Raw genomic sequence first — 25,938 nt, forward strand, 5'->3', positions numbered from 1 at the left:
CTGGCTGTGTCACAACAACATAAAACATAGGACCAGCATGTGTTTGTGCAGTCTGGGAGCAACAAAATATACGTGTCACTTCTCGGTGCTTCCAAGATTTCTATCTCAAGAGCCTGGCTTCACAAACAGGGCTTATACTAGCTAAGCCAGGATTAGGCCTTAGTTCAATTAGGACATTTAAGTAGCTTTTAAAAACATGCCTTAGAAAAAACACATTACTGGTGTGCATCTTGAGATAAAACAATGGCACTGACATATGCTTTCAGTTAAAACAGCTCAAACATGCATTTTAGTGAAATAATCTGAGACTAGACTTAAAGAGTTAGTTCACCCAAAAATTATCCCATAATTTACTCATCCTCAAGCCATCCTAGGTGTATATGACTATCTTCTTTCAGCCGAACACAATCAGAGTTATATTAAAGGGATAGTTCACCCAAAAATGAAAATTCTGTCATCTTTTACTCTCCCTCAAGTTGTTCCAAACCTGTATGACTTTCTTTCTTCTGCTGAACACAAAAGAAGATATTTTGAAGAAAGTCGGTAACCAAACGACTGATAGACCCCATTGACTTCCATAGTAGAAAAAAAAAATACTATGGATGTCAATGAGGACCAGCAACTGTTTAATTACCAGCCTTCTTTAAAATATCTTCTTTTGTGTTTAGCAGAAGAAAGGAAATCATACATGTTTGGAACAACTTGAGGGAGAGTAAATGATGACAGAATTTTCATTTTTGGGTGAACTATCCCTTTAAATAATATCCTGGCTCTTCCCAGCTTTATAATGGCAGTGAATGCTACCTTAGATTTTGAAGCTCAAAAAAGTGCATCTATCCATCATAAAAGTGCATACATCCATCATAAAAGCAATTCATACGGCTCCGGAGTTAATAAAGGCCTTCTGAAGAGAAGATATGCATTTGTGTAAGAAAAATATCCATATTTATAAACAATTACTTTCAGCTATTAATATCAACTAGGCTATTAATATAACTCCGATTGTGTTTGGCTGAAAGAAGAAAGTCATATACCCCTAGGATAGTAAATTATGGGATAATTTTCATTTTTGGGTGAACTAACCCTTTAAGCCTTGTCTGTGAAACCAGGGGAAGGTCTAACAAACGTCTCTCTTAGACTGCCATTTTATAGTCTATGCAGCTCCTAAAAATCCCCAGGGGGAAATCCATCAGTGGGGTTTCAGCTCGACTATTGATTAAATGACTGAATATCTGTTTCCATTGTTAACTGAGAGTCAACTTCCCTGACATCTCTAGCAGTAATGTGAGACTGAGACAGATGAGGGCTCTATCTGGTCATCTGAGGGGAAAAGACACTTCAAACCGGAGTATGGGGGTCTGGTACAGGTTTGTTCCTGGAACAAACAATCATGGGAATAGGAATAGTTAAGAAACTATTCAATCATAAATCGTACGTCAAGTCTCTTTCAATGTGTTATAAAACTGAATACTAATTTTCAGCTAAAGTCCCCCTGTGGTGAAAATCCAGCTTTTAATGTTGTTTATGTGTCTATGTGGTGTTTTTAATCTGCTTTAAGACAAACCATGTGTAAATTCATAAGTCGACAGCATTGCTGTGTATTTTCTCCTTAAAACTGCAGTGAACCAAAGACAGTCTCAAAAACACGCTTTGAAATCGCTGGTGTTTCTGACGTCACAAACTACCTTGTAACCAATCAGATCAACGTGTGATCGTCAATGAGTGGATCTCTGAGCTGAGCTGAGTGAGTGAGTGAGTGGAGGCGGGGCTCATTTGCATATTCATAGAGCCGCGTATCCTAAATGAGGCAAGGGTGTTGAGTCCCTAGAAGCCAGCCTTGAGTTTTAAGGGATACAGTTATTGACTACAGGGGGATTTAAAAAAAAAAAAACAGTAAAACCCACAAGGTGCTTTGTTCAAATCCTAATCCTAAGAATGAGCAATAGCAATACTGATGTTTAAAGACAGCAGATCACGGCCAGTGACAAGCAACCGGCGAGAGGCATTCAGTGCATCAACATCTGCATCCCATCAGCCTTCAACAGTAGAACATGACCAATGGACACTAGCACATCTGCCTGGACTTCACCGTTTAATCCTAAATGGACTTCAAAGACATTTACCCATTTAAATCTTACAGTTCAATAAATGCAGTAAAGTATTAATTACTGAGTGTTTAGCCAGGAGAGAACTGGTGTCGGCTGGTTTCTAGAAAGTAGTTTTTTCTCCATTATCCAACATCAAATGGAGTTATGATTCCTTGCCTCAGTCGCCTTTGGCTTACACACTAGAGGACTAAAGACCCCGATATATTCAAGGCCAAGTTCTTTTTTGCTACAGCATTAAACATGATAAACAATGCCGCTTTCAATTACAATTACAACTACATTTCCTACTTTAAAGCAGCTCTACAGTGTGTTCATGGTTTTATCCGCAGACGTCTGACCTCGACGGACTGAACAGAAGAAATGAACCAGAGAGGATTTCCATGCCAAAAAAGGCGGAGCTTCTGAGCCACGCCCACCTATTACATCATCTCCGCGGACCAAAGGAAGTGCGAAGGTGTTTGCCAGCCAGAAAGTGGAAACTTTCCAGAAACAAACTTCCATTTGTCCTGATTTTGTTCTAAAGGACATCAAACCAGTTTGAAGCCTTGAAGATATTTTGTATCATGTACAACAATGGGGGGAAAAGTTTTTTGAAACAATTTTCACTCAGAAAAGTAAATTTGAAAAAAAAGTGCTAGTAAATTTCACAAACATTTACAAAGCAAATTTTACTCTAATAATCAAAGAAATGCATGCTATACAAATCTCAACTGCTTGATTGTTTATATCGTCACCATATGTAGAATATGAAAAACTGATAAATGTGGACAATTAAGGCATTATACACATATATGTGTGTGTATAACATCATGGTTTTCTGTGAAACTGCCTAAAACCAAAGTGTATTGTAAGAAGTGCAAGACAAACCAAACAAACTACAACAACTGAAGCATGCAGTACTTCCTAAAGCCATTTTCAGTGGAAATGTAAAGAGAAACACCTGTTTTGCAGGATCTTTAAAGGTTTAAAGTCTTAGACCCCACATGGGCTTTCCATTTCCACTAATCACCACAGACACCGTGTCTAACAGGTGTCAAACGCTCCATTACCAAACAACAGCATTTCCAGGTTTGACTGGTGTGTTCCTGTGAATAGCCACAGGCACATAAAAACCAGACGGATTGGTGCCCGAGTCAGAGGCTCTGTTTAGAAACTCTGATGTATGTGTGCCAAAGACCAAAGCGAGCTGAAATGTGGCTTATTAACTTCAGAACTGACACTGCCTCTAGGAATACACTCCGTATGAGAAGCAGGAGGATGAAAAACCGAGGCAAACAGTGAGGAGGCGGAGAAAAAAAAAACAGAACAATACTCTCTTTTTTCCTGCTTGCTTTTCTCAGTTCAGTTTGCTGCGAATGCCGTGATTCCTCACGAAATGTGTGTTGTTGAAACTCAAAGTACACAGAGGCACTCTTGTGAGATATTCTCAGAGGACACTGGCCATGCAAAGCCACATTTTAGTCTCTTATTGGCTCAGAAGCTGGAGTGATATGCACCAGAATGGGCTAGTTAATTATATTTTATGACTATAAATAATACAACTGCCAATTCAATGGTACGGATGGTTCTTTGTGCCTATAAGAACGAATCGTTTTGAATCTTTTACACTCGGAAAAATTGCAGTTCTAAGACCTATTGTGCCCCTTTTCAAACTCTTGATTTTTTGGGGGTTTTGGGCTCTACTACAATAGCTTTTCATGCTCTCATATTCTCCATTGTTGCAGCTCCTCTCTTCTCAGTCTGTCAGTAACGCTCTGTTTAGTTCCTGTCTCTATGAAGCCCCTCCTTCTGAAAAGCACACTGTGCTCTGATTGGTTGGCTGGAGCAGTGTGCTGTGATTGGTCGAGCGCTTCGAGTGTGTTTGGGAAATATCCCGCCCCTTACCATAACCGCCAGTTTAACACACTACTAACTAAATCAACCAGGCCCCGCCCCTTTATTCTGCACATTAATTATTATAATGAGGAATATTGTGACGTGTTCATTCCCGGAAGAAACTCAAGACTACAATGGAGGCGTTTCAGGAGTTCAGAAATACTGACACTGATATAGAGAAGAACTCCTGCTGGAGGGACTTTGGACCTTTGCAGAGCTTTTTCATGATTAAACGGCAACATTACACGCTAAAAAGAAAGATGAACAAGGAAAAAACAGAATAGGTCCTCTTTAAATGTTCTCCTTCATGCCCTGCCTTACCTCTGAAAATTCCTCACAATAGTCGAGTCCCAAAATAGATAAATAGCCCTGGATAAGATGCAGTAGGCATTTTTGAGGAAAAGTACTTCAAGTGTTGTTTCTATATGATTTTTAGGTGCTGAATCCATTTCTGCCGTATAACAAGTTGTAAACATCACGGTTTTGGCATAAACAATAAAAACAAAATGGCTGCAAAAAAAAAAAAAAAAAAAAAAACGTTTTAATGCATTTATTGCAGTTTAAACATTAAACATTAGAACTAAACTATGCATTCTCAGAATATTTAAACATGTAAACAATGAAACAACATTAACATGAAAGGGACAGTTTTTAATGGCTGCTGGAATTATGCCAAGGTACCAAGGTACACTGGGAAGCATTTATCAGTGGAAATATGCAATTATGCCCAGCCCGAAGGGGGGGACTTGGAATACACATGACCCCAGGGTGTCCAGCCACAGGTGGAATATTTCAAACCCAGGGGTGGCAAGGTGGCTTGCCGAGGGAAAGACACATGCTCAGAGAGGCTTACAGTGGAATACACACGTGGGGGTCGCCCAGAGGCCGTGTTAGGTGTTGCCCAGCCTGCAGCTCTACAGATGTCTGTTAGCGAGGTGCCATGCGCTAGAGCCCAAGAGGATGCCACACTCCGGGTGGAGTGGGCCGTCACACCAAGGGGGCATGGTCGACCTTGCTGCTGGTTAGCCAAAGCAATGGCGTCCACTATCCAGTGAGACAACCTTTGCTTGGAGAGAGCCTTTCCCTTCAGCTTCCCACCATGACAGACAAAGAGCTGGTCTGAAGTCCTGAAACACTGCGTTCTGTCTACGTAAGCACGGAGGGCGCGTATTGGACAGAGCAGTGCCAAGGCTGGGTCTGTCTCTTCCAAGGGCAGCGCTTGCAGGTTCACTACCTGGTCTCGAAAGGGTGTGGTGGGAACATTGGGCACATATCCAGGCCGGGGTCTCAGGATCACATAAGTGTTAAATTCCAGGCACGCTTCGTCAACCGAAAATGCCTGCAGGTCCCCTACCCTCTTGATGGAGGCCAATGCAACCAGGAGTGCTGTCTTCATTGACAGGAACTTAAGCTCCACTGATTGCAGAGGCTCAAAGGGAGCACTCTGCAGGGCAGTTAGAACCACTGAGAGGTCCCAAGGAGGGAACGAGAGGAGGGCGAGGAGGATTCAGTCTCCTCGCTCCTCTCAGGAACCTGATGATCAGGTCGTGCTTTCCAATGGACTTACCTTCAACTGCGTCGTGATGTGCGGCAATGGCGGCACCATACACTTTCAGGGTGGAGGGAGACAGCCTTCGCTCCAACCCTTCTTGCAGGAAGGAAAGCACAACACTGATCAGGCCTTTCGTGGGTTCTTGAAGTTTAGAAGAACACCAATTGACGAAGAGGTTCCAATTCAACGCATAGGCATGTCTCGTGGACGATGCTCTAGCGGAAGTGATGGTAACCATCACCGCTGGTGTTAGGGTACTCAAACCTGCCTCGTCCCGTCCAGGAACCACACATGGAGGTTTAAAAGATCGGGACGAGGGTGCCATAGGGTGCCCCGTCCCTGAGAAAGCAGGTTCTTTCTCAGAGGAATTGGCCAGGGAGGTGCTGTCGCGAGGAGTACTAGTTCTGGGAACCAGGTGCGGTTGTGCCAATACGGGGCAACCAAAATGACCTGCTCCTCGTCCTCCCTGATCTTGCGCAAAGTCTTCGCAAGAAGGCTCACTGGGGGAAACGCATACTTGCAGAGGACCCGCGGCCAGCTGTGCGCCACTGCATCCGTGCCGAGCGTGCCCTCGGTCAGAGAATAAAACAGGTCGCAGTGGGACGAGTCGTGGGAGGCAAACAGATCTACCTGTGCGTCCCCGAACTGATCCCAAATCAGCTGAACTGACTGGGGATGGAGTCTCCATTCTCCAGTGAGAGGCCGAAACCGAGACAGATCGGCTGCACGGTTCAGGTCTCCCGGGATATAAATGGCTCAGGATATAAAATGGATATAAAGTGACCTCAGATGCTTCTGACTCCATATGAGGAGGTGGCGGGCGAGTTGCGACATACGGCGGGAGCGCAGACCACCTTGTCACTTGATGTACGCTACTGTTGTGGTATTGTCTGATCGGACTAGTACGTGACGACCCCTGAGCAATGCACAGAAGCGGTGCAGGGCGAGACGTACAGCCAGCAACTCGAGGCAATTGACATGCCAAAGGCGCTGGGGTCTTGTCCAAGAGCCCGCGGCAGCATGTCCATTGCACATGGCACCCCAGCCCATTGTGGAGGCATCTGTTAATACAACAACATGCCAGGAAACTCGTTCTATGGGCACTCCAGCCCATAGAAAACTGAGGTTCGTCCACGGGGTGAAGGTCTGACGGCAGGTCGAAGACACTGCGACTCTGAGCGTGCCATGCCCACCTCGGGACTTGATCACGAAGCCAAAGCTGAAGCGGTCTCATATGAAGCAAACCGAGCGGCGTTACTGTGGCTGCGGATGCCATATGCCCCAGGAGCCTCTGAAATAGTTTCAGTGAAACCGCACTCTTGCCCTCGAACTGACGAAGGCAAGTCAGCAGTGACTGCGCGCGCTCGCTCATAAGCTGCGCGCACATGGCGACCGAGTCGATTTCCATACCGAGAAAAGAGATCTTCTGCACGGAGCAGAGTTTGCTCTTCTCCCAGTTGACCCGAAGGCCCAGACAAGCTAGGTGCCGGAGCACTAGGTCCCTGTGTTCGCAAACCTTGTCTCGAGAGTGAGCTAGGATCAGCCAGATCCTGAAGAGGAACAAGGGCTGCCTCGACAACCTTTGTGAAGACGCGAGGAGACAGGGCTAGCCCGAAAGGGAGAACCGCGTACTGGTATATATATATATACTAGTATGCCTCATTTGCATATGTAAACATGACATTTCAGAAAACTTGTAATACAAAAAATGTCTGTCTCTATGTAAGTGAAAAACTGGAAAGGTTTTATGGTGATATCTTTAACTTAAAAATTTTACCCTATCCACCTGTAGTTTTTCGTCTGTGAATAATGCACCTATTGTTTCGATAACAATTACAAGAAAATGGGACCCTTATTTCAATGTTATACGGTGGATCCTTATTCAGGAGACATTGAACTTTCTAAAAATGTGGTATAACAACTTTTCCTCAAAAATGCCTACAGGGTTACACAATCTTGAAGATTCGGACCTGACTACAATAATTGCTTCCTCTGATCCGTCTTTTTACCTTGTTGAACAAAGACTCAATAATCACTCAAAAAATGCATCCCTGACAATGGCTTTAAAGTGTCCAAATGAGAAGTTGTGTCAGGAGTTAGGTATGCATTTTATTACTGGTTCTTAGTAGCTTCACTTTGAAGAAAGAGCCATCAATCAGAAAATTAATTTGGTTCCCTTTGACTCGCTCTCTTTTCTTTATAATGCTTTGAGGTATGAGTATTTTTTGGTTTATGCTAACAGTTAATGAAGTAATGCTCGAATTTAGCATCAAATTACAATGTAACACGGCTCCAGACTAACATTTTAAAAATAATAATAATATTAATGAATAATATTATATGCTTTGTCTCTTGGAAATGCACATCTGACAGTAGCTTGAGATGGCATGCGATGTAAATTTATTTTAATTTACAAAAACAGTAACATCTGTAAAAAAATTAATAATATCCTTTTAATAGGGTAAAATTGAAATATTCTGACTGACTGAGTTAGGACTCTAACCCACTCTAACAGAGGGCAGGGTTTTACTCTAGCGCTCCTCCTCTCCATCTCTGCTCATAACAGACTAACGGTTTGAGGGGAGTGGTTAAGCGTTGCCCAAACCAATTCCTCAAACCTACGTCATCAGAGAAGGTCCTCCAATGCAGAGGGGAGGGGCATTTTCAGATTTTGATTAAAGATTAAAAAATTTTTTTTTTAAATATTTTCTTGCACGGATTAATTGTTCACCACAAGACTAGTAATATGCGCTAACAAAGTAAATAGGGTCAATTTTGATTTCATGGGGACTTTAAACAAAACTCCAAACCAAAACATGATGAGTATTTGGATTATTTCACCTGTACTTATTTTAAATCTCTGTTGTATTATTATTGTATCATTAAAAAGTGAAGATGACTTAAAAAATGTGTTTATGAATGTGTGTTTTACTACAATGTCCAAAGTCATGGGCTGGAGGTAGATTCAAGCCAAAACATCATATTCCCCCTCGAAACTAATCATAAATGCACAGGAGTCACAGATCTAGTACATTGATATAATGATATAAAGACACAGAAGATTAAAAGTTACAGCCTAATGTCAAATTAGTTAAACTAAGGTCCAATTGTTCTTCATTTAACCCAACAAATTTCGTGTGAACAGATGCAGATGCATATTTAAGACACCTTAGAAAAACTATAGAAACACTGATATAGATCATTTTAAGAGATCATTTTACTAATTTGTGTGAAATGAAAAGATTTTTTCTTTCTTTTTATCTATCTATGGAAAAGAAACAGAAATCTATTCGCTCTAGAGTCTATATATATGAGCAAGCTTGGTAAACACTCCAATAAGCTTTTCAATGCACACCAATTCCCCTTATAAATCAGATGCGTTTTATTTCGGTCTGCATCCTAATGGAATTACAAGAACTGTAAAGGAGGATTACAACAGCACACGTTTAGCACAGTTCCTCGGCTTGCAGTAGCGTTTCAGGGTGTTGTTACAGCGGTTTAAGAGCACAACAGTGTCCCTGCTCCTCTTTTAAAGGCTGGAAATTGAGCTAACATGTAATTACCCAACTCACGGTTGAGGCGTAATACATAGCTCATAAAGTCTGGTAATGAGATTTAATCGCTGCCTTAGATGCATCGCGCGTCATCAGTTCTGGATGGTGGAAACTCTACAGATGCATTTCCGGCAGGTATTGCCGTGGGGTTTTATCACATTCACAGTGAATATTAATGCAAGCGACTCATTTTATTCCGTTCTCGCTAGGAGACACTACATACATTTTCTAAGACAAATATTTTGTTGCAATCGATACTGAGAGCTGAAATAAAAACTAATAGCTCAATGTTGAGCTTTAATGTGGTGAAGAACTACATGTCTAACATTAAATTAAAGGTTTGAAGGCAATAAAAAGTGTTTTGTGTATGTTCAGCACAAGCTCACTGGTGTAAAGCTGCTACTGTGAATAGGATTTTCTAATCATTTTTCATCAACAGAGCAGATGTTGTAGTTTAAGCTCGGGTTTTATAACCACAGTGGTGGCAGAAATAACATTTCCATTAAAGGGATACTTCACCGATTAGCATTAAAGGGGTCATAAAATGAGAATTCAAATGTTCCTTGATCCTTTGACAGTTAAGAGTTCGTTATACTATAAAAATACCCTGTAAGTTTCAAAACTCAAAACTTTCTTGTTAATCCAAAAACTGCTTTTATTGAAACCAAGGCCAGCAAACGACAGGATCTGAGAAGTGGAGACTTGTGACGTCACAGGGCAGCTTTGGCCCCGCCCACTGGAGCATTAGTGAACAGGGACATGAGAACGAGAAAAGATCGATACAGGATCAATACCGTTACCTTCCTAACGATCCTAATGCTAGGATAGTGGGGTTTTTCCCAACAATGTGAATGTCTCAGCAGTGCATTATTTGTTTGTATTCGGTGTATTTCACTGTGGGTTTTTTGGTAAATTTCGGCGCAAGCTTTACAAACAGACTTTTTCGATATGGATCTGCCAGCAACGCCACAAACATGTAAGTAGTCATGTTTATTCTAATGCCTGATCTGTGATCAGTGATTTCTGGTGTAATTATTCAAGTTCAGACAGATTAGGCTATCTCTCAAAATATCGTTCAATAATGTTTATGCATCAGTAAATCAAGCCAGTGACTAAATAATCAATTTCACGTTGTTTCTCTTAGTAGGATGAAAATAATCTTATTTAAAATGTGATTAAATTATATAAAGAAAGCGGTCAAAGAACGCTTCCTTTCCAATTGCCCAAGCTGTCAATCAAACAGTGTTTATCTGGACACTTGCCAAATACAACTGTATTTACATCGTGTTTGCATTGTTATTTGGTGAAAGCCAGAGGTGTAATTTCATACGCGATCAACAGACTGTCTGTCCTCTGCTCAATGCTCATCACTGCAACCTTTCATGTGGTGGGAATAGATCATTATGATCAATACTTTTCACGATTCCTTAATCTCGATAGCTGTAATAGTAAAAACTTAGTAAAAGTTTTAGAGAGAGTTCCACATGTAATACTAGCTATTTCATATGCAAACATGTCAGCCAATCACAGCAGCGGGCGTTAACACTGAAGTTTCACAGCCAATCACAGCAGTGGGCGTTCACACTGAAGTCTCACAGCCAATCACAGCAGTGGGCGTTTACACTGAAGTCTCACAGCCAATCACAGCAGTGGGCGTTTACACTGAAGTCTCACAGCCAATAACAGCAGTGGGCGTTCACACTGAAGTCTCACAGCCAATCACAGCAGTGGGCGTTTACACTGAAGTCTCACAGCCAATCACAGCAGTGGGCGTTTACACTGAAGTCTCACAGCCAATCACAGCAGTGGGCGTTCACACTGAAGTCTCACAGCCAATAACAGCAGTGGGCGTTCACACTGAAGTCTCACAGCCAATCACAGCAGTGGGCGTTTACACTGAAGTCTCACAGCCAATCACAGCAGTGGGCGTTTACACTGAAGTCTCACAGCCAATCACAGCAGTGGGCGTTCACACTGAAGTCTCACAGCCAATCACAGCAGTGGGCGTTTACACTGAAGTCTCACAGCCAATCACAGCAGTGGGCGTTTACACTGAAGTCTCACAGCCAATCACAGCAGTGGGCATTTACACTGAAGTCTCTGAAGAAGACACATCCCTTAAAAAAGAGCGTTCAAATCAGAGGCTAAAATCAGGCTAGGAAAAATGCCTTTTATTTCTAAATTATGAAAATTGTTGATGTTAAAATCATACTAACATTATAAGGGAAACTTTCACCCCAGGAAAAATTATAAAATAATAAAATTATCCAGTCCATGACCCCTTTAAGCTTTGTATCAGTAGAAACCCGGTAGTGTTTTCGAATGTTCGTGCTTCCCTCCCTCATGTGCCCCCGAGACAAGAGATTTCTGTATTGTGTTTCTGGAAAAAAAAACTCTGATGACGCAAAAATCGTAATTTTGCATCATCCGAGACTTTTGTGTCCAGAGGCGAGAGACTACAGCCAGTAGGAGGAGCTCGTTCCGCATGTCTTCAACCCGCCCATAGGGGGATCTCACGATAAAACGCCGTCTTTTCAGTTTCGACTCAACTAGTAGCCTAGTTGTATCATTTCTTCCGATACTGCCCTCTGTAAGCTTGGGAGTGTCCTCGTAGGGCAGCGAAGCAAGTGCATTCTGGGAGTTGTTGTCTTTCATCCACATGAGCCAAAAATATATTTTCTGGCTTTTCTCAGTCTAGAAGGCTCCAACTTCTAAAATAATTTCAATATTTCTACTACATAAATGACCCAATTTAAATACACATTCATCTTTCCAGTGGTGAAACATCCCTTTAAGAAAGCATTTTTGACCCTTTAAAATGATTTCCAAGGACATTTTTTACTTATAATGGCTGTTTTTCAACTTCAACTTTATTGAATGTATAGAGCTGATAAGTCCCGCCCCTTCCGCTAATCCCCCTGGACCTCTAGGTTGAAAAACGTCAATGCAAGTGAATGGGAGAAAATAATTATTTTCTGGTCCCGTTTGAATTGTGCCATGAATGTGAACATATGTTGTCTGTGAATTTTTTATATAACTTTTCGTGTAAAGAATCCTACAATTTAGCGGGTAGAAGTTTGATACGGGTAGACTTTGTGTGTGAGCACTTTGTGGACTACAACTCCTCGCTGCTTTCGACGCGTTTGAAACGTCAACACCACTAGCACACGGACACTAGCTCACGGATCCCGCTAAACATGGCTGTGTCTTTGGTGCACTTCACCGCCTTCTTTCAGGGAGAGGACAAAATCGTTGAGGTTGGCGAAAACCACGGGTAAGTCAACTTTATGGGGTGACGTCACATAGGCGACATGTAGTCTTTCTCGTTATGTCTTTTCCACAACTGCTAGCCGAAGAATCATACCATATACTGTCAAACTCGTAACATGAAAAGTTATATAAAAAAATTCACAGACAACATATGTTCACATTCATGGCACAATTCAAACGGGACCAGAAAATAATTATTTTCTCCCATTCACTTGCATTGACGGTTTTTCAACTTTGAGGTCCAGTGGGGTTTTACGGAAGGGGCGGGACTTACCAGCTCTATAGACCATCTTTCCGATTCAATTAGAATAACAAGACACTTTAGGGTTGTTACCAATCAAATTAAATCAGTTTCACTAAAAGCTGTCTTTGCACTGCAGAGGTGATCAGAAGCTGCATTTGAAGTGGAATTTAGGTGTAGAGAGACCGTTTAATGCAGCTCGGAGAAGGCACGAATGAACCTCATTGAACATTATAAAATAATAAAACTGCAAATCATGTCAATGTTAGTGAGTCATTGAATCATTCACCTGATTTGTTCAAAACTGGCTGAATAAAAGAACATTAAATGAACATTACATTAAATCATGACAGGTCCAAAGTGAACAAGAATCACTTGATTTAAAATCTAACTTTGATTAATAAGATTTACAACGACCTTTCAATGTGATTAGCTACGTAATGTGTGGCGCATCACAGCTAGTGTAAGACCAGCATTTGTGTATATAAAGTATATAAGTATATAAATGTTTATGTTTTTTATAGGGATCGACCGATATGGATTTTTTAGTGCCGATGCCGATACCGATTTTTTTTCATCAGCCTTAGCCGATGACCGATACGGGCTGCCGATTTTCTTGGGCCGATATTTGGAGCCGATACTGCTTTTGCTCACTCAATTTAAATCATAAAAATGACACAATGATGATAACAAACGTTACAAGTCTCAATTTAAAAAAGGAGCATTTATTGAACTTAAAAAAAAACAACAATATTTGACAAATATTAAAAACATGTGAGGTAGAACAAGTAAAAAAAAGTTCAGTGCTAAAATTACTGAAAATAAATATTTAAGCATAATTCAAATTCTTTAAGTAAATTCTGAAAATAAATATTTAAGCATGAATAAAATAATTTCACTATTGCACACAGTAGCAACAAGCAAGCAGCATAATAAACGTCTGTCTTTGCTATGCAGCCATGAACTGCGCTCTCCATGATGACATGGAGGAAGGATTCATTTATTTCCTGCCCTTTACGACTACATATATTTATGGAGATGAGAAATAAAAACCCGCCCTGTCCAGCTATGATCAGCTGTTCGGCCGAGTTTTCGATGCTGTCGTATTATTCCACCACGGATGCGGCATTCTGAAAAGTTGAGATGTTGTCATCTCGATGCGGCGCGGACGCACTTGGAAAAAACAAGCGCGTCGCTTCCATTATGAGCGCGCATACCGCGCGCCTACATTTGAAATAACGAACTTGAGCGCGCAAAAGATGCGATGTGAACAGGCCCTAAAAAATGTATTTGTTTTCATCTCACCACGGCATAGAAGCGCCTGGACAAACGAGCGCGCTGCATCGCATGCGTGTCGCAACCGCGTCGCTTCTTTTATGAGCACACGTCCAAACCTCAGCCAGGTGGTCGCTGAATAAAACTCCCACAAATATCACGAAACAACGTCGGCATTATTTAATCTTATGACCAGTGTTCGTAACAGCTGCCATATGCATATGGATAGCCTCAAACTTAGCTATTTGCAGCTCCTTAAATACAATGACAAGCAGTTTTATAGATGAGGCATTCGCGTTTTCCATTTGGACCCACAAACTTGCTTAGTTGCACGCACATATAGAGCAACGTGTTTCCACTTTTAAAGTGTATGGCAATATTTCAGCTAAGTCAAACAGTTAAAACATGCTTTGAAAGTTTAAAACTTGCCGTCTTGAAGAGGCTTCCAGCACTCTGCTAGTGTGGGAGGGGCAGTGCATGGGCTGCGCGTGAACAACACAGAGCTGCCTGCGACGCCTGTCTGTAAATAATGCCGGAAAAAACTATCGGCGAACGCAGCAGCCGCGTATCGGCCGATGCCGATACACGTCAAACCCGCAAATATCGGCCCGATTTATCGGCCGACCGATATATCGGTCGATCACTAGTTATTTATAAAATGGCGGATGGTTTGTCTAGATAAGACTCTTATTCCTCGTCTGGGATCGTGTCGAGACTTTGAAGCTGCCCTGAAACTCACATTTGGACCTTCGACCCGTTGGACCCCACTGAAGTCACTATATGGAGAAAAATCCTGGAATGTTTTCCTCAAAAACCTTAAATTCTTTTCGACTGAAGAAAGAAAGACATGAATATATTGGATGACGTGGGTGTGAGTAAATTATCAGGAAATTTTAATTCTTAAGTGAACTAATCCTTCAACAACCCTATACATTGAGAGTAAAAAAAAATCATGCTAGGCAAAATTGTAAGATTTCACACGTCAGTGTTCTAGTTAGAGGCTAAGTATAAGTTTGACAAGTAATTTTTCTCTCGCCTTCACCCGTCTTGAACACTCTGAGCTCTTGAGAGTTTTGCTCTCCGTCTTTAAAGCACACTATTGCAATTCATCTCAATGGATGTGCAGCGTATGTGATGCACCGTAAACTGTAGTGGGAAGGCAACCGAATCCCCGTCACTTAGCTGAGAGCGCTCTGTGTTTCTCTCACACACACATAGAGCCAGAGTCTTTACATATCACTTAGAACTGATGTGCTACAGACACATTATAATCTTGCACTTTCCTGTCAAAAATAAATCTCTAAAAATATGAATAAAATGTGGTAATCTGATTAAATTTGTGCGCATCATATTTTTTCAAATAAATATTTACAAGGTAACGATAATTTTTCCTACAGCAAAATGAAAATGACATGATTATGACAGTGTGGGCAACTAAATATAGTCATAAAGTTTGTAGATCATGTGTCTCCAGTGAAGCTGAACTCTCCTGTCCGTACTCAGTTCACACTGACCGACCGATCATGCAGGCTACAAATGCACACTTCAGAATATCTGACAGCTGGATTCGACTAAGTCTGCAAGGTTTGTGAAATTAAAAGTTTATTAAATATTCAAAGATCTGGTTAAATATGCATATTTGCTGAAGTATTATTAGTGTTTGCCTTTCTGTTACTAACAATATAAAAGCAAATGCTATAATACTTTTTCGTAGACGGTTTACATTCTTTGTTTAACAGTTCTATCTATTTACATATCAGACAAAACTGTTAAACAGAGACCATAACTAATGAAGATGGAGAATAGAAGCCGGCAAAATAAAAGTCCCGCTTCCAACACATCTAGTCAATGATAAAAGCATATTTTCATGAATAAGCTACATATTTTCCTTTACCACACACCAAATGATATTGAGACTGTCTAAATGAATTGCAAATCATATTCTCTAGGAAAATAATCAATGTTCTATGGGAACAAGTTGAGACAATTTTCAACTTAGTAGGGTCAATCACTAGCCTTCTCAGATATGACGCACTTTTGCAAAACAGGGCAATTGTGAATTTCCCCCTTCAATTCACAGGAGTTTATGGGTGAGGTAATAGGCCTGCAAAGTCTCATCAGCCACTCTTGAGTCAAGTCATTGAACGCTGCTTGCCTCACTATGATAATTGGCCTTTACAAGCAGCCACTGTGACTATCACACATGACAATGATTAAATAATCCACTGCACTTGAGCAATTTTGGCCTAGAAGACTCTCTCCAGGGGTCTCTCCTCCATCACACACTCGTCTCACTACAGTACTCAAAATTAAAAGTAAATCATCCGTAGCAAGCCGATGCTCTGCAGACACAAATTCAACCGCTACACAAAACCAAACAGAGACAATAATGTGTCTTACCTTCTCCTGGATCGGGGGGCCCAAACTCCAGATCGTATCGCAGGATGTAAAAATTATTCCACACGTATAGCTGGTTATCCCTGGGGTTGTAATCCACAGCTGCGATGTACTGATACTGGTTAGGAAAGAGGATATTGATATACTCCCCTTGCCCCAGTTTGGTGTTGTACACATAGTCCATTTGGCTCTTACTGGCCTCACTTTCATTCTCCTCATAGGTGGATCGCACAACGTGCAGAACGCCACACACCATGAAGGCGTTGGAGGCCGATCGTTTGTCGTAGGCGGTCTCCCATGTGGCCTCAAAGCGTAGAGTATAGGGATTGAGTTGGCTGAGAACGATACGTCCATTATTCTGTTCGGTGGCATAGATAACCCACAGTCCCCGTTCATCAACCGCCAAGTCGATGTCCGTTTTCCCACCCCAGCGATACGGTGAGGTGTCGTGGTAGTTGGCGTTGGCGACTATGGCCTCCCCGCTCTTTATCCGCGTGCGCAAGTCAAACTTGACGATGTTTCGGGTACGCTCCTTGTTGAAGAAGATGGCCCCATCATAGGCCACAAAGCCTGTCCCGTCCACGCGGTGCGGGAGCTTGTAGGTAGTTGTCTGTCGGCCACTCCTCAAGTCGTCGAGCGAGGCGTACTCTATGAGAGTGTCGGTGCGGTACGGCGTCCAGGGCATGAAGTAGATCTTGTCCCCCGCCTGCAGAGGGTCTTTACACCAAGCTCCAGACTGCTGTTCAGCCTCAAACACAAAGGTCGGATCTCCTACTGCTTTCAGAGTCCCAGGGCAAATAAAAACTGGGGGAAAAGGTCAAGAGGCAAGAGCTAGAGTTAGAAAATGAAAACCAGCAATGATCTTCTATGCATTCTTTGGCTCCAGTGTATGTGTAAGGGTTTCTAAGGCTAATGTACCACAATATCATTTTTAGGAGTGTCGTATCTGGTGTTGTGTGCATAATCGAAAGAAAGCGAGAGGTTAAGTGAGAGCAACTGTTTGAGATGGCCTTGCTTCTTGAGATTGTTCGCAAACAAGTTTAACTGAGAGGAGCAGACATAAGGGGAAAAAAGTCCTGTAAATGAAAAAGATGAGAGAAACAGTGCTAATGGACAGACACAATTCATTCTGGAATATAGCCATGGTTCTTTTACGTCAACAGTATGGGGGCGGGATTGTCGTATTTGTCGCAAAAGACATACCTTCGAAAGTAAGCACACATACATGGAGGATTATGTCTGAGGAAAGAACCGACAACACATGAGAGGCGAGAGGAAAGGACACAAAGGTCAAGGGGACAGGATGACAATGCTGTTCAGGACAGATAGAGTGACAGCCAAACGGGAAGTGTCTCGTCACTGAGGAACGAATAGGTCAAACGCACCCGTCTCTGGGGGTTGAACCAGTTAGAAATGTAAAGTCTGTGGTGAACAGCATATCACATGCAGATGGCTACAGATAATTGGCCTCTCTCTCCCAGCAATATCATGTGGCCAGAGGTGCCATTGTAGGAAAAAGCCAAATAACATTAAGCCAGAGTTCACTGTACATGAAATGTCAGAAAGTGTATCTCGTGTGTTGTGCTTCTAGTGGCACTGACTAGACTGGCAAAAATGTGTTTCCAAACAGGTTTTCAAAACTGGTATTCCCTGTCCTAAAAACAAAACAGTCCCACCACAATCTCACCACTGGTCGAGTCAATGTTGGGTTGGTCGGGACACTCAAACACGGAGAGAGATGTGTTGATGGCCCAGAAGTGTTTACACTTTGCAGGGAATCAACAGTAGCCACATTTCCATTACCCTTCAAATTGCACAAATTGAAATTGAAAATTTAAAATATGTTCCCAATGGAAACACATTGATTTCACAAAAACTCCTTACGCTCGCATGAGGTGGTTTTTCAGGAAATTCGAAAAAGGAATATTTTGCATTTTGCATTTTCGCATTTACAGGTCACCTGGTGTTAGTCGATCATTCTTTAAAGATGATGCTGTATGTTTGGACAGAAGACAAGACAGTTCTTTATTAAACTCATAAAAGACAAAAGAATCATGGGAGTACTGGATTCTAAACAACAAAGAAATGCCACAATTTATATCAAGAGCTTGAAGCAGATATGAGGGAGAAACACCGGAAACTCCTCATATCCTCAAGCTCACACATATTTGGGGCTTTCCTTGCCATCAATGCTTGGATACACGCCTACGTCTCCTTCAATTAAAAACAGTGTATAGTTGCTGGCATATACGTAAACCCACCAACATCCGTCGCCATGATTTTTTAAATGACTTATCACGAGAGGCAAAAATAAAATTGTTTAATGGCAACGGCATCATTTCGCAATCATTTTTTATCGACATTTAGAAAATATCACAAAAGTTTTGCGCAAATCTGTAATGGAAACGCGGCTACTCACAGCTTACCTATAGTTGGCTCCACACATTAAACTGGGGTAGTATTTTATAGTCTAAAAAACACACATGATACTATATAGTCTAGACCACAGGGGATATCTATGTCAGTAAATGTTGATTGCATTTTAACCTCCGACCAAACATTTTCTGGGCTTGGGTTAGATAGATCTTGTCCATCTTGATATCATGTAGGCGATGGGGTGGGGGTGGGGGAGCAGTGTGGAGGGTTCGAAACCATACAACACAAAACAAGGAGCTGAGGACTGAGAGCCAGAGCAGTCATTTACCTTTTTGCTCCACTTCTATTTTGAGCCGTGGAAAAACAAGAGAATGGAAAGAGCGTCAAGGGAGAGAAAAGATTAGAGCCCCACCCCCCAAAAAAAACATACATTTACATATACAGGCCAATACATTTACGTCAAAGAAGAGACCATCCAATGGGAAAATGTATACTGCACATGCAGAAATAAAACTGTTCAGGGGAAAAACGTTTTTGGTGCTACACCTGTGTAACTGAGAATAAGGTGTAATTAATCATGTTGCTATCAGAGGACACCTAAACACAAAGAGAGAAGCTATTAGAGTGGTTAGAGAGCAGGAGAAAGAAAAACTGAAAGATAAAGAGAAGAAAAACACACAATCTTTTCTTCCAAACATTAAAAAAGATGTAAAATTAGAAGTTTATCTATGATTAGATATTACAACTGAACAACTTCATTATTGTTTTGACATGAATCATACATTGGCACAAAGACAAATAATAATATATTTATAGGAAAGTCAGAATGTAACATGCAAGATATATTAATATACATCAGCATATAATAATTCAATATGAATATGAATTAAAATTATTTTTTGGACAATTTAAGTGAATTACAAAAAAAGTGTCACAGAATTGTGAAAAAGAAAGAGGTTGGATTGCCAGCAGTCGTCTGCTTGGTTTTAAAGGTATCAATAAAAATATATATTCCTTTGGCCAGTAAAGTGAAATAATGTTTGGGGCCAGTAAACATTTTTATGCTTTTGAAAGAAGTATCATGTTCACCAAGGCTGCATTCATTTGATATTTTTGTCAAATGTTTTGACTGATTTTGTCAAATATCTTTTCTATGTGAATATATAGTAAACTGTAATTTATTCCTGTGATCAAAGCTGAATTTTCAGCATCATTACTCCAGTCTTCAGTGTCACATGATCCTTCACAAATCATTCTAATATGATGATTTGATGCTCAAGAAACATTTATGATTATTATCAGTGTTGAAAACAGTTGAGCAGTTCAGGATACTTTGATTTATAGAAAGTTCAAATAACAGCATTTATTAACATTATAAATGTATTTACTGTCACTTTCGATCAATTTAATGCATCCTCAATGAATAAAAGTAAAATTAAGCCCTTAAAACATGTTCAGACATGTTCTTTGTGACATGGAGATGGTCCTGAAACAACCATCTGAAAACATAAAGGCTTTCAATAGAGAGACAAACATAAGAAACAAAGCATCTGTAGAAGAGATGACAGAAGAGAGTTGTGTTATTGTTCCTCATCAGGGCTAACAGCTGCAGATGTGGACGGAGAACTAGAGATCCAAAAGGTCAGCTGAAGATATTAAACACAGAGTAAACACGTTTCCATTTAACCACGAAGCTAAACGCTGAAACAGACATCGGCTCTGTTCCAAATCCTAATGAGCTTCCTAGTGTACATACATACACAGCTGTGTTTCCATCCAAAGTTGTTAATTTATCTTATGCGCAAAAATTGGAATATGGCATAAAACATTTGCAAATAAAGCATCGTTTCCATCCCATGTGTTCAAGAGAACAAAACCGTGACTTCCTGGGAAATTGGTGTAAAATCTCAGTAATAAACTGTAAGTTTCTGCAATCTGGCTGTTTCCTCCATCATAAATGAGTGTGTCTCAAAGCGTCAGACGAAACACAGTTAACGCTGTCATGTTCTCTAGCGTTCGGATGCTGGTGTTCGGGAACACACTCGTGTGAGACGCTTCTGGAGGGAATTAGACCAAATCATTCTGATGACACACTTCGACTACGGCGTTTCAGAAACATCAAACCAACATTTGAGATGCTGCAACGCCATTGGTCCGCTGGTTACTCCAGTTATCCAATCACAGCCTATGATGAGGCAAAGTCAGGGGATATCGAGGGTATTTACTCGATAAACACGTCTTCATCGTAGTTTATGTGCATATATTATCAGATAAAAAAATTAATCCGTCTCAAGTGAGCATATATGTTTTTATGAGCATTTTTTTTTTTTTGTATTTTTGCATAACCATCCAGCGTTTTTATGCAATATCCCAAAATGTGCATAAAAATAGGTGGATGGAAACAAAGCTATAGTTGCGCTCATAACATGCCAAATTTTGGTCCAAATATGAGGCACAAATGCACGTTTCTTTCACGAATAAGGCAATCCCAAAAAGTTATCCAAGATCTAGGAAAACGCCATTTATAAAGACTACATATAGTGTATTCATCTGCATTCCCAACAGTACAGAAATGCAGTTTCTCACATTATATTGGTTTGTGCTTTGTATTTCTGTTCTGATTATGAGGTGATCATGTGATCATGCAGTTGTGACTGTTAATAGAGCAACTGCCCATGAATGAGGAGCGCTGGACATCACTCATGAGGCTTCCTATGTAGGCAGCTCACTGTGATGTGAAACAGAGCAATGATGTTAGGATACGACACAGAACTGCACTCAACCTGATAGTAAGTACATCTACCTGAAGAACTGTATTATGTGTGGGGTGCCATAACTACTGTAGTTCACCATCAAAACATTTAGTGTAAAAATCTTTACAAAAACTTCTTAAACGTCACACCAAATTCCATAATGTCACATTTCAGCATTTTACTGGTCTAGCATTACTTTGCAAACAATTTACAGTAAAATAAACGAGATCAACTTTGGTGTCACGTGCAGCATTTCAGAGGATTTGCATGAAGATAACTTACTGTATGGCACACATTCATACTGGACCTCAAGATACTTGTACGTCCCGGGACATGGATCAGGGAACACATCCGAGCCAGTGACGACCACACACTGAGTCCGATTGTTACACCTGCGAAACAAGCATTAATGAGAGGAATTACTGGACTGAAACCTTCACCATGCTCACTGTTAGTTTACTAGGGTATATTATGCTATCATTCGGATTAAAAGAGGATGTAACATTAGCATATAGATATATTGATTACTTCTGATTTGAGTGCTTAACTTCATGGCTATTTGTGGTGATGAATTAAGTCAGTTTTCTGTCATTCTGTTTAGTTTGATATAGAAAGATTCAATTTGAATTAGTGGTAATCAATGCACAGTCCAGAGAGTTTGGACAGGGCGCAATATTCCTTCAATATTCTGCTAAAATTTGCCAAAATAAACATAAAAAGACCAATATTGGCACAACATGCTTCTCTAACAAATGGAGTAAATAAATATTTAAATCAAGTTTGAAGAGACGTACCAGAAATCAAACACAACCAACCCGATCCCATGTGAAAACATATTTATTTTATGAGTTGGCTTTTTCATATAAATTTGCATAATGAGATTTGTATAAAATAAGCAGGAATGTTCTCCCCTTAACCTAACCAGCTGTGTGGCGTAAACAGATCGCACAAAATTATACAAAATGGCACAAATTCATATGAATTCACCAAAATACTGAAGTGTTTTTGAACTGCCTCAATAGTTAGACACCTTTGACCCTACATGACCTTTTCCAAGCCCTTATATTCGTTATGTGTCCATTAAGCTCACAAACACTGGCCTCGGCATAAAGACATCTTATATTACTTTTGTTAATTGCACCTTCCTTGCGTCACGTTCTACAACTCGACATTACTACACATCCTAGATGTTAACCAGCACACACAGCTCGGCCTTGGGCAAACCGGGGAAAAAATTGTTAAGGAAACAAGACATTTCATTAACTCTATCTCAGAGCCGACTGCAAGCTATTCTGCCAGGGAATATAAAACAGAAAAGAAGAAAACCCTCAAGGACTTTCAAATCCCCCAGCACTGAATACAACTCACCGATATCCTTCTCTGTGATGCCGTTCATAGGTAAAGGTGAGATCGCATCAACCAATCAACTGAGAGGAGCACATGTCCATATGAAACCGCCATTGTCAGAGGTTAAACCTTGACCCTGGTAATCTCACTAATTCAGGCACCAGCAGAGTTAACCAGCAGAACAACATGCCATTAAAGAGGACATCTCTGAAGGCTGCACTCAAACGGGTTATATCTGAGATTCTGGATGAGTGAGATTATTTGCATGTTTTGTTATTGTTGGAGTTTCTGGAGCTTGTGTAAAGGCTCCGCCCTCTTCTGAACGTAGCCGGAGCAGCAGCTCATTTGCATTTAAAGAGACACACACAAAAACGGTGCGTTTTTGCTCACACCCAAAAAGGGGCAAATTTGGTGATTTTGAGCTGAAATTTCCCAGACACATTCTGGGGACACCAGAGATTTATATTACATCTTGTGAAAAGGGGCATAATATGTCACATTTAAAGGGACAGTTCACTCAAAAATGATCCATGCACATTCTCTTAAATTCATGTTCCTCGTAATCTTGAATCAGAATAACTTCCTCTTGCAGCATCTCTTCTCTGATGACATTTGTTCTGGTTCCATTCACTCGGATATACGGCACCTTCTGTGTCATGCTGATTTTAACTTGGTGGACGCTGCATTTTCAGCCTCAAAAACAAAACATTATGGTGTGTTTCTTGTTATTCTCTCTCTAAACCCTGATCTCTCCACGGCAGAGTGAATCCCGCATTGCAGTGCCAAAGCTATAGTGTGTGTAGAATATAACAGCAAACTGTTTGGCAACAAACAACCAATAATAATTTGAATGACCTTATTCACATGCTTTGTTCAGTCACAGAAACATTTACGCACTATAGTTATTTTGAGTTTGGGGGGGGGGGTGTAAATGTCAAAGTGGCGGAAAACGCACTTAGAATATACCGTTTTAATCTTACTGTTATATGGTTAGGCTGGTCACAATCATGCATTTCATGCTGACGACTGTCTTACAAACAGTTGTGATTAACGATTTAATTCTGTTTTGTTTCATGTCACTGACAGTGTTAGCCTTATATGTTATTTATTTGTTTACATGGAATCGTATGATATTTAATATAATAATAGAAAATAAAAAAATAGGCACATATGAAAAATTATAATATATATTTATAATAAATAATTGAAATATAATATAATATAATATAATAAAATATACAATATGAAGGCAGACCTTTGACTGTCTTTGTCTAATTTAAAACAGTGTCTTTATATTCTTTATTCTCTCTATCGTACTGGAAAGGGAAACAAGAAATCGCACATTTGATGGCATTTCTTTGAGCTCTTAAATGTCCTATATTTGGATGGGATGTGGTTCTCAAATAATTGCGAGTAGAATGAACACCCATGATCAGATGATAAATCAATGGCGACAGGTCTAAATATAGTCTAAAAACTTCTGATCAGGACGAACTGAGCAGAACAGTCAGCCAAAACAAACGAACTTGAACTAGAGTTTGTGTGCTAAAACTTCAGTTAATAACATTTTATGTAGGATTTACATTTTTCACTCAGAAATTGCTAGTAAATTCCACAAATAATTTAAAATAAACAGCGAATAACACATTGAATTAAACATGGCATTTCAAAGTATTGTAAAACATACTTCAATAATCTAGTTTTATACACAACTTTGAGACAAAATCTTTTTTCGTAGTGTTTAAGAGTGTAGAGCTTTTCTGTACCGGCGCACTAACAGAAACAAGACTTCACCATCTACAACCCAATAGGAAAGGAGGAAACAAAATCCACATTTGGACTACAGGCAACACTCGGCACACACACTTTACCTTTGAGATACGATTTTATAGGCATCCGGGAGGTAGCAATTAGTGTTTTCCATCTGGAACGTGTCGGCGTCGCATATCTTGTTGTCGGTGCGGCCGTAGTTGGCGGTCTCGATCATGATGACATCACTTCCTGGGCAGCGGAGGTCGATGGGGTATCCCTCGCAGGACAGCTCTCTCCGCACCAGACCGAAGGGCAGCGCTGCCCGGCTGAAGCCTGAGAGGAACCAGAGGAAGATCAGAGGTTAGCTGGGCCAAAAACGAGTTCAGGCTCAATGCCCAACAACACAGAAAAACCTAAAACAATGGATGAAATGAACGAACCCACTCTGAAAGTGACACACGTGCAAATCGTGCTTTCCACTTTGTTATTTCTTTTTTTCTTTATATCCTTTTAAAATTAAAGTACCCCTGTAGTCAATAATTGTATGCCTTAAAACTCATCTTTGATCACCAAAATGACATATTTAAACGTTTTACCTTGAAAAAAATGTCTTCGTCTTAAAATATCTTGAATGTAACTCGACACCCTTGCCACATTTAGTATGCGCGGTTCTATGAATATGCAAATGAGCCCTGCCTCCACTCACTCAGCTCAGAGATCCACTGGTTGACGATCACACGTTGATCTGATTGGTTACAAGGTAGTTTGTGACGTCAGAAACACCAGCGATTTCAAAGACTGTTTTTGAGACTGTCTTTGGTTCACTGCAGTTTTAAGGAGAAAATACTCAGCAATGCTGTTGACTTATGAATTTACACTTGGCTTGTCTTAAAGCACATTAAAAACACCACATGAAAACTTGATTTTCACCACAGGAGGACTTTAACTGAATTGTCATGTGTGTGTCGTCCTTTGCAGCCAGGTCTTGTATAAAAGCAATCTCAGAATTAAAGATAGCATCTTATATAAATAAATTCAGATCTACTAAACGGAAGATGTTTTTACAAATGCTATAGTATAGTATTTTTTTTTCATTAATTTAACCACAAAGTATTATGTTAAGTACTAGATATTCCTAAGCAGCTTCTAGATATTTATCAGCTGTAATATAAATAGCAAATGGCTTCCATTTTAACCACAAGTCCACTTATTTTGATATCTGATCTGCCAGCCGCTTACTAGCATGAAGTAATAACTAGGATAAAATTACAAACTGCACTTTCAGCATGTATTATGTCTGTCGCTACTGTCCCAACAATATGATTAAATTGCGTCATATGAGTCCCATATGAAGTATATGGCTCAGCATCTGTCTTCTAGTCCAAAAGACAACATGTCAACCAAAACAGAGAAATGTTTTCTGATTGTTTGTAATCCA

The 25,938-nt window shown here is 40.5% G+C and overlaps 1 protein-coding gene across 5 annotated transcripts in view; it reads right to left on the reverse strand.

Annotated features, from left to right (window-relative positions):
• The window catches only part of adgrl2b.1 (adhesion G protein-coupled receptor L2b, tandem duplicate 1), a 130,372-nt gene that overhangs the window by 63,390 nt on the left and 41,044 nt on the right, over positions 1–25,938 (reverse strand). For all 5 annotated transcript variants that reach the window (XM_081374127.1, XM_081374125.1, XM_081374126.1 and 2 more), the window contains exons 3-5: positions 24,620–24,833; positions 21,684–21,793; positions 16,276–17,076 (exon numbers count right to left, since the gene is read on the reverse strand). In XM_081374127.1, the coding sequence (XP_081230253.1) occupies positions 16,276–17,076; positions 21,684–21,793; positions 24,620–24,833 (1,125 nt within the window). The remainder of the gene's footprint in view (positions 1–16,275; positions 17,077–21,683; positions 21,794–24,619; positions 24,834–25,938) is intronic.

This window comes from Scardinius erythrophthalmus (assembly GCF_964197995.2).
Source record: "Scardinius erythrophthalmus genome assembly, chromosome: 9".
In the NCBI taxonomy this organism is placed as follows: domain Eukaryota; kingdom Metazoa; phylum Chordata; class Actinopteri; order Cypriniformes; family Leuciscidae; genus Scardinius; species Scardinius erythrophthalmus.